This window comes from Prunus avium, chromosome 7 (genome assembly GCF_965620075.1).
Source record: "Prunus avium chromosome 7, drPruAviu1.hap1.1, whole genome shotgun sequence".
In the NCBI taxonomy this organism is placed as follows: domain Eukaryota; kingdom Viridiplantae; phylum Streptophyta; class Magnoliopsida; order Rosales; family Rosaceae; genus Prunus; species Prunus avium.
Genome location: NC_142290.1, coordinates 33,594,564 through 33,603,857, shown reverse-complemented (window position 1 = coordinate 33,603,857; position 9,294 = coordinate 33,594,564). Strand labels below are relative to the sequence as shown.

Genomic DNA, 9,294 nt, shown 5'->3' with positions numbered 1-9,294 from the left:
ATAAACAGAATTCCCATTTTATTTTCCAATGAAAATGAGATTGGTGGAGTCGCTCTCTCTAACACCTGGCGGGGCCCTACTGACTGCAAAACAAAGACGCTGTGATCGTTTTCTATGTATCTGGTTGCAAATGCATGCATAATAATACTTAAAAGACGAGATTTTGTGATAATTTTATGACCAACACCAAACCTCCTTTAAGCACCCCACAAATGTGGATCTATCAATCCTATTGGTTAAATGTAGAAAAAGCAAAGTCACAAAAGCAAAAGAAAAAAGGAAAAACAATCATATAAAACAAATTGGTAAAATCAAGCACTTCTATACTATTTTTTGAAAAAGAAAAGCAAAAGTCTATGATACACAATGTGCTGAGTAAAATAAAAAATACAAAAAAAAGCTAATTTACATATGGGAAAATTAGAGAGACATAAACTCCCCCAAAATAAGTTTTCCTGTAACAATGGCAACTAGCCATTACCTCTACATATGGCGTTCAAAGTGGATGAATCTCAAAATTCCATTATCAGTTAGGTTTCCATGTACTGTGAGGGTGGAGGGCTTATTTTTGTCTTCTCAGCACCTGCAAGTTGGTTTTATATCAAACACTTTGCATATTTGGTTTAGAAGCAGTGAAAAGGATGAGATTAGAGATCATAATATTGTGTTTTATATACAAGATACCGATTACGTTTGACCAAAGATACAAAGGCTCAAGCATGGAAGCACTTACCATAAGGAATCCCGCGTAGTTCAACTTCTCGCCATTCTTGAACAAGGGCACAGCAGCAACACATAAAATGTGAAAGGAAGTCATCAATGAAGCCTCCCTGCCAAAAAGAGAAATAAGAAAGAGCAGAGCAGAACAGAGGAGAATGATTAGAGTGGGTTCTTGTCATGTCACAAAATACATGTCATGATATGCAGTGGCGAAGATGAATTACAGCGGTTTTGTAATTTCAGTGTGGAAACTGGGAAAGGAATTACCGAGATATTCAACGTCTTGCGAAGTTTCCTTCGAATGCAGCATGTATAGCAACAGCAAGACAATACTAACGAATAAGCCATCAATTCATTACATGCTTCTGCTGAAGCTGATAATCATAGAAAAGAATTTCTGTATGAGTTTCCAACAGTATACAAAAGCCATGTGCAGAATGTCAATATCCCAACGGCCAAAAAGAAAATCAATATTGCAGTGTTGCAACTTTGTTTAACAGTAGGTGTGGAAATAATGTGAAAGCACAGCTAAATTAAAGGAAAAATAGTTAGTTTCTACATACGCACTCGACAAGGCATAAAATATTGTCTTCTCTAAATCAAATCATGGCACATTCAAAATTATGGCCCCGTCACAACTATAAAGCCATCACAACTCAGTAGCACAAGAGAATCATGTAAACCTTAGATCCAAAGGATGGGTTTAGACATTCACTCGCATTAATGACAGTACTCAGTATCAAAGGAAAAATGAGATTCCGTTAAAACTTCTATGTAATATTTTGTATAGGGATTGTTCAAAAATCATCTGGTTTTCTGCATCCTATGCAAACTAATAGCACACCAATCAGGCATCACTACAATCCAGACTATACTACAAATTCAACATCAACGCACATTTGGCATTTATTCAGGGTCTAGATGTCATTTTAGCAGGGATTTATGATACCAAAGATCGCAATGGTATAGTAAAGACCAGATCACAATTTGATCAACCCATTTTCAACAAAGTAATGTCAGAGATTCTATGAAAAATGTACTGGTGCTACCGAAGGCTAAGGCCACTAGTTACTTAATTTAGCTTAAACTCTATAACGTGAAAGTACGAGACTTGAACAAAATGCAAAAGAAGCATTCAGATATAGCTTAGTTAAATAGGCTCCAAATCTTTCCAGTACGCAACCCCATCATGGTTACCTTGATATAGATTGTAGGGACATTTTCTCCTTAATGTGTTGGCCAAGTTGGTAGTCTAAACGATATTAGATCTTTGGTTCTAAGAGGTTTTGGGTTCAAAGCATCTCATTCCCCATTCCCCAGATACTTTCTAACTCATTGCAATGCAGAATGGGGCTGGACACCTATGTTTTCTCTCTACCAGACCACATGCAAATTGGGGCTGCATGTGAGCAAGGGTGTTAGCTGGATATACATTGTTTACCCATTCCTAAGATTTTGCGGTACATTAACAGTTTAACATGCAGTGCAGATAATCCAGATGAAACTTACACATATGCCTGTTAGTTGCCACAGAAGCAATTTTAGAAAACGTCCCACAAGGATAGAAGAATGTCTTTATACCTGCAAAGGAAAAAGTCTGCAAAACTTTAGCATATACAGAACAGTTTTCCCTTCAAACATTTGATATAGGACAATTTGTCAATTTTAGTGCTTAGTGTCTAATGATGCTCTTGATTGACCACCCAACCCTGATAATATTCTAGAGCATTTATATGAAATTAATACTACACATATCCCCAGAACTTAATTTGAGATGCACAGGGAACATTAAGGGAAAAATTAAAGTAATGCTAATGCAATAAAACTTGTTGATTATGTATTAAGTCACACCATTACACGAAAAGAATAAAGAGACTTACACAGAGACGGTTCTGAGCAACATCCAAGTAGATCAGTATTCCATTCTTCATGGCGATGTGAACCTCTAGTTGACAGCAAATCATGTCCAGAAGAAACTGAAGATGTGTTTCTGCACAGACAAATGCAAAATCATATTTTCAAAGACCCCAAAAGTTCAGTGATGTGAGTGCATAAACAGATAGGGAAATCTGAATCCCTTGCATAACATATATAGCTCCTCTCATCAGAAAATTCTGATTGGAGGAGATCATTCAATGTTGAGAAGTGCCAAGACTGAAATTAGCAAATGTACATCACCAATTATTACATTCACCAAATGCAACAGTAATATTTTAACTGCACTATTTAGACTAAACATAAATGACAAATGTACTAAAATAAACAGAAAACTAACCTGGAAATTTTGCGAGATTCACTTTTCTGATAGCTTTCATTAGATGAAGGTTCTTTCTCACTATTGGCATCTGAATAATTCCGCTCTATTTTCTTATTATTTTTTTCGGGGGAAGACTTTGAAGCGACAGTCTCTGTCACTTCTAGCAAACGCTGAATTACTTCACATTGACTCACATCATAAATAGATTGGGACCGTTGTAGTTCAAGTTGAAGCTTTTCATTTTCCTTTTGGAGCGCCTCATTAAAACCCAAGTTTGGATAGGAGCAAGAAAGTGTTTTCTTCAGCACTACAGTGTCATTTTTCGAGGGGTCCGGTTTAAGGATCACATCCTGTACCTTTCTGTCCTCTTCATCCAATGTGTACTCACGTTGATCCTTTTCAATGTCTTCCAGTCTCTCCTGTAGTTGCGAGAAGAACGAATGAACTTAAATCAGGTTAAACTGTTATAGAATAGCAGGAACAGCTCAAATTTAGCAATCTTGTAAATAATTTAGTCTAATTCTACATGTGGGAAATAATGTAGAAAATAGATTGTGATCTGGAGACAAAGAAAAGGTAAATGGAGAAGCACATGCTTGTTAATGAAGAGATATAGTGCTAACTGTAATTCGTAATTACAAACAACATTGACAAATTCTTAGAATTTATTTAAAGCATGATTTGGTGATCCAATATGTCAGAAACTGCCAGTCGAGGTTCAGTGCCCAATCCATGTCAGTTTATACATCCTTGGAAAACAAAAGTCATAGCGAGTAAAATAAGCCATCTATGCCACTTAAACATCTAACGCTCTGACTAAAGCACCGACTAGACTAGACATCCCAGCTACTCAAAGTAAGCGATCTTTATCACTTCAACATTAGATAGCCTACCCATTGAGTAAATTAGACATCCAACAATGAAGAAAAGCAAAATACAGGAGTTCAAACTTCAACTAGCACCCGGAAGCAATTTTGATGAACAGTGGATAGCGCATAATCACCGAAAGAAGGAAAATCTAACTAAAAGGTCCAATTTCAATGAAGATCACATATTCCTTGCAAGTTGCAACCCAAACTCATGAATTTGTCCACAAAGCAAATGAGTAAAACAAAAACAATAATAAAAACAACAACATGAAAAACAAAACCAAAGAACAAAGAATAAAAAGAAAAATTCAATACCCTGACTCGAGCATTGTCCACCAGAGTAATCAGAGGCACAAGCTTCAAGTATCTATCAATTTCATTCTGAGCCTTCCTGAACTGATACACAATGTTCCATCCCATTGCAAGCAAATACAGATAGCTCCGGTCTTGGCAGCTATTGACCAAAATGTATGACCTTCTCAGAGCATCCTCGAGCTGCTCAAGGGGCTCGCGCGTCTCCGGGTACCTCTTAAGCTCCGAGATCTTGAGCTGCTCCAATAAGTTCCCGATCAGCTTCAGATGCAGCGCAAATTGCCTGCAATTTTTCTTGTGCATTCGCGCCGTGCTCGCCGCCTTCACAATCATTCCGATCAGCCTCACGGCGTCGAGGCCGGTCAACTGAGCCACATTTGCAATTTCTCCGAAGTGGTCCCACGACGACGCCATTTTTTCCTCTCAAAATGGACCAAGCTCGACTTGTGTAAACTAACACCTCACAGGCTCACAGCTACAGATTGCATTTCACCATAATCACTTCGGTTTGACTTTAATCAACGAGATATGAACCAAATTTGAAGTTCTAAAGCAAGCAATTACTCTGAAAATTGAAATCTCAGTGAAATTTACTGGGTTTTCAGAAACGAAAACGCATTTCCATTGGAGATCTTCAGGTTTCGGAGCTTTAGAACAATTGAGAGTGCATTTCAACTGCATCCAAAAGACGCAAAATATCAGATAACGAAATCTCCAATTTTAACCTTTACGCTTCTTGACTTGCTTTTCAACGCCAACAAAATAAACAAAAGCGAAAAAATAGGTATAAAATCAAAAGAAAAATATATTGTTTGCTTTATCTCTTTGACACGAAGGAACGAACTCAAAAATACTGGGAAAAAAACAACAAATATATCGCCGTCAACTCACAGTTCTTCGCCGTCGTCTTGAGGAAGAAGCCGCTGTGTTTTTTGCCGAAAATAGAAAAAGAAAAAGAAAAAGCACCTGCAAACTAAAAGGTACAGAATCTGAGAATGCAAATATGAGAGAGAATAAAAAATGCAAGAGAGTATGAAGCTACGAGAGCGCTTCACCTTCTCTGCAACAGGTGCTGTAATTTTGAGCAACTTTTAGGGCTTGGCTCGGCCTTTTCTTTTTCTTTTTTTCCTTTTTTGCTGTATTTATTGCATGAAACTGAAAGAAACGTCAAAATTGAAGCATCGGATTTTGGGCATTGCAGGCATTGCTTTGCGGAACGAGTTTCTTCTTTTCTTCTTCCTCCTCTTCCTTTTTCTCCTCAACCTGTGTGTGGATTTTGGAAGATCTGAGCAGAGACAAAGAGAGAGGTCTCTGATGAAAACTCCCACTCACTCACACTATATCAGTCTATCTCTTTCTCTCTCTCCTCTCTCTCTTCATCCCAATTTTTTTATCCTAAAAAACCTCTCACTGCTTCGGTGTTGTTTGTCCGTGCATTGTTTGCACCAAAGCCAAACTCTCTCTCTCTCTCTTTCTCTCTCTCTCTTTGCCCTTGAGCGCACACGCGACGCCAGACGAGCTGGGATTTAGTGGTGTTGCTACAAAGACACATTTACCCATACTTCGCTTTCGATTTTACCACGCTGTACGGAGGGTAATGGCGCTGTTCGCCAGGTGGCGGGTACTTTTAGAGTAAAACTTGCGCCATTTTTTATTTTTTATTTTTTTGGAATAGATTCGGTAACCTATATCTATATCTCTATATATAAGTAGTTAAACATTCAAAATCTCTAAATTAACCCATGTTAATAAAAAATTTAAAATAAAAAACATTTTTTTATATATAAACAAAAATTATAAAATTCCGTATTTGAAGATATAAAAATTAAATAAGAACAAAAATAATTTTAAAACTTTTGTATTAAATAAAAGAGCGAAAGAAGAACAAACAAATCAATAAAAATAAGAGTCAATCACTTTCAAAAATTCTAAAAATGCATTAATAAATCCATTTTAGAATGACATAATATATAGAAGTCTTTATCGAGTCTATTTGGAGTGAAAAATTCAAAACTAGCCCTATGTTATTTTCTAATTGGTTCTTATAAAATTTTAACAAGCTAAAAAATAATTAGGAAATGACAAGTGGCTAATTTTGTATTTTTCTCTCCAAATAGGCTGTGTATATAATTTTTTGTATAATATGTCATGCTAAAATGAATTTTTGAATAAATATCTCTATCTGATTTTTTAAAGCAAAATTTAATATATAAAAGCAAAAGAAGAACAAGAAAACCTAATTCCAAGGGCTCTAGTTACTATTTATTTAGTGATTGACCTAAAAAATAAAGCTATAATTTAGTCAAACGAAAAAGGGGTAAATAATTGTTGTAAAAAATATATATATCGATGAAAACAAGGTGACAGCTGGGGAAGGCAGGGCATAATAATGAAGATCAACCGACAAGGTCATTGAGAAGGAGAAAAGGCTAAAAGCGTCATTTAAAGGCTCAACGATAAACAGGAAGACCGCATATTCTAATAGCTCAACATCCACTCTCTGGCAACTGCCATGTGGACCCAATGCTGTACGACGGTGACAAACTCCACATGACCTTAATGCCACGTGTAAACTTTAGCCTTTCCAGCACAAACCCCCCGTTGATAGCTCTCTCCCTGTCTCCCAAATCCACGTTAACTTCATCGCCTCAACACAATAATGTTTTCAAAAGCAAAAGAAAAATATGGGAAATGGTATTTGTACCCTTAAACTAATCCACGTTAACTCCACCCCCACTCATAATTTAGGGAAATGATATTGTAACTTATTTGAAATTACTCTAATCTATTTATGGGAGGAGAGATCGAATACGACTGCAAAAAAGCACAACTAATTTAACTCACATATATTGAATTATAATATATTTAATTTATTAGAATCAATTTGCGAATAGTCATTCACATAGAATTTAGATTTGATAATGAACTTGATCCTAAAACGGTACTCAAATGGTCAAATCTGATACATTGATCAAGATTCTAAATCATAGTCTTAGGAAACTACAAGACGTGTAATGTTCACCATGATGTTAGGTAATGTTTACATTTATTCTAACCAATGTTGATTTTTAATGATGTGAGAGTGGTAATTAAGGGACTTTTAGCTTAAGCGGTCAAGATGTACGGTGTGTATGAATCCTCTCCCAATATTGTTTGTATCGAAAAAATGATGTGAGGGTGTGGTAGGATAGTACTTTCCTACAACAAACTTGACACGTCGACATAATTAAGGGAGAATTATATACCCAATGGTGGAGCTAAAAATTTAGTGTTGGTGGTGGGTTCAACGTTAAAGTATTTGAATGAGTGTTTTATTTGCCCAAGCGTCTAGTCAAAAAAAAAGATTGGTAGGAAGCGATTATCAGTTAGCAAAAACAGAAACTACAGCCCCTACATTTAAAAGTTTTCATCGTCAATATATAATTATATAGAGAAAGTTTCATTCGGTGGGTACTGATTGCCTGGCAATCCAATTAGACAAAGTCGTGGGGACATAATGAAGGGGAATGTGGTGGGGACGACAAATAGGAAAAACCTTTGATCGTGGGCTGACTGTTCTTGGACTTTGCTTCCTCGCTGCATTATGAATTTACAAATCAACAGATTTTTGTCCGATAAAACATATTATTTTGTGCTAATTGTGTCTTATCTGTTCTTCATCCGAACGCATGTATATAATATTTAGCAGGCACCTTCGATTCTTTGGTTCACGGGTTGTTATCAATACCTATGCACATGTCACATGTGTATCCTAGAAGCGTACGCCGGCAACTTTAAAATTCGCTTGTGACTGTTTCTCTAATGATACATGTTTTGCTTAGAAACACGTCAAATTTTAAAGATATAATTGGAATTGCTTATAGAAAAGCTAAAACTACTCTCTAACAACAAAAAACGATGTGTATGAGTATAAATTGGGTGTCTGAGGGTTTTGAATTTCTGCCTATGTGAGTGGAGGTGAAAGAGCTCAACCAACTAAACTATGCCCTATTAATTGTCATAAGCACTTTTAATATTGGTTCATTTTCTCAAATTTTTCCATGAGGAGGAAAACAAAATCTAATGGGGGAGGAGGGCTTCACTTTCCCCCGTACTTTCTCATGTGCCAATCAACTATTTCTCATACCTAAACTTACAAAACATAAGAAAGCAATTGATTTTCCATACCCAAATTTTTTTTCCCACGAACCAAACAGGCCTTAAAACAAACAAATTCGTCTATCAAACACAATTAAACTATCTTAAATGAATATTTTAAACCTTGGAAGTTGAGTTCCATTGTTAACCTTGGGAAGGCAATGACAAGCATGTGATATGGTGGGCCAAAATTATTGTATGCTCCATTATGATATGGTGGGCTAAAATTAGGCAATATTAAAAAGGATAAAGACATGTTTAACCAATATTAAAAAGGATAAAGACATAAACAAGGTGGTTGGTGTGAGTGGTTCGGCACTCTCATTCCTTAAGAGAGGTCAGGGGTTCGATCCCTGCTCTCGTACGGAGTCACCACTTTGGCCAACACTTTACCCCTTACGGGCCGACCCGGTGTGAGTGGGGATTAGTCTGGGTTGTGGTTAAGGCTTAAAGGTGCCACCCATAGTTGGGGCCATCCAGGACCACCTCATGATTTAGACCAAAAAAAAAAAAGGATAAAGACATGCCCACCACAAGGGCCTAGAGTGAGTCGTAGGTCACTTAAAACAGTAGCTAAGCAATTCATTCTCAATGGTTTGGGACCAAAATTTCCACTAAAATACAAGTTGAGTGCTGCTGCCCACTGTATTTAAAAAAATACTCGAAAATTACGTACTATAACATTAACATTGTATTTTTTAAGTGTCTAGGTTTAAAAGGAGGTACAAAAGTTTGGCTGGCACAAATGTACAGGCTGTGTGTGACAACAACCATATCATAATTAATTTTTAAAAAAAATTCTATACCTTTTGCCTTTTGGAGTATTAATTTCTGTGTAATGGTACAGAAAGTTTGGACCCTTTTAAGTGCTGCGAATGTGACCTAATTTTATTTCTTTATTCTATCTTTTAATTTTGTGGAGGAAGGAGGTTGCAATTGGCACATACCTAGCTTCCATTGACCTACTACTCATTGTCCTTGTCAAGTGTTTGATCATAT

At 36.5% G+C, this 9,294-nt stretch overlaps 1 protein-coding gene across 2 annotated transcripts; it reads right to left on the bottom strand.

The window, feature by feature from the left end:
- Nucleotides 1–293: 293 nt before the first annotated feature.
- Nucleotides 294–5,659, bottom strand: MCA1 (PLAC8 family protein). Of its 2 annotated transcripts, XM_021960167.2 has the most exons (10): nucleotides 5,214–5,659; nucleotides 5,050–5,124; nucleotides 4,723–4,833; nucleotides 4,162–4,633; nucleotides 2,996–3,396; nucleotides 2,601–2,710; nucleotides 2,230–2,301; nucleotides 988–1,094; nucleotides 734–830; nucleotides 294–583 (listed from the first exon to the last, which is right to left on the bottom strand). In XM_021960167.2, exons 4-10 carry the CDS (start codon nucleotides 4,570–4,572, stop codon nucleotides 531–533), a joined length of 1,251 nt encoding a protein of 416 aa, XP_021815859.1. In that variant the 5' UTR covers nucleotides 4,573–4,633; nucleotides 4,723–4,833; nucleotides 5,050–5,124; nucleotides 5,214–5,659; the 3' UTR covers nucleotides 294–530. The 2 variants fall into 2 exon arrangements, with proteins under 2 accessions (XP_021815859.1, XP_021815850.1); XM_021960158.2 differs by having other exon boundaries at nucleotides 4,162–4,833; nucleotides 5,050–5,131.
- Between the last annotated feature and the right edge of the window lie 3,635 nt (nucleotides 5,660–9,294).

Bases quoted from the DNA above. Each gene is read 5' to 3' on its own strand.
- MCA1 (XM_021960158.2), bottom strand. From the start codon at position 4,572: ATGGCGTCGTCGTGGGACCACTTCGGAGAAATTGCAAATGTGGCTCAG. The intron at 3,397-4,161 runs GTATTGAATTTT...TCGCAACTACAG, and splicing joins TGGACAATGCTCGAGTCAGG to GAGAGACTGGAAGACATTGA. The intron at 2,302-2,600 runs GTAAGTCTCTTT...TTTCCTTTGCAG, and splicing joins TTGCTCAGAACCGTCTCTGT to GTATAAAGACATTCTTCTAT.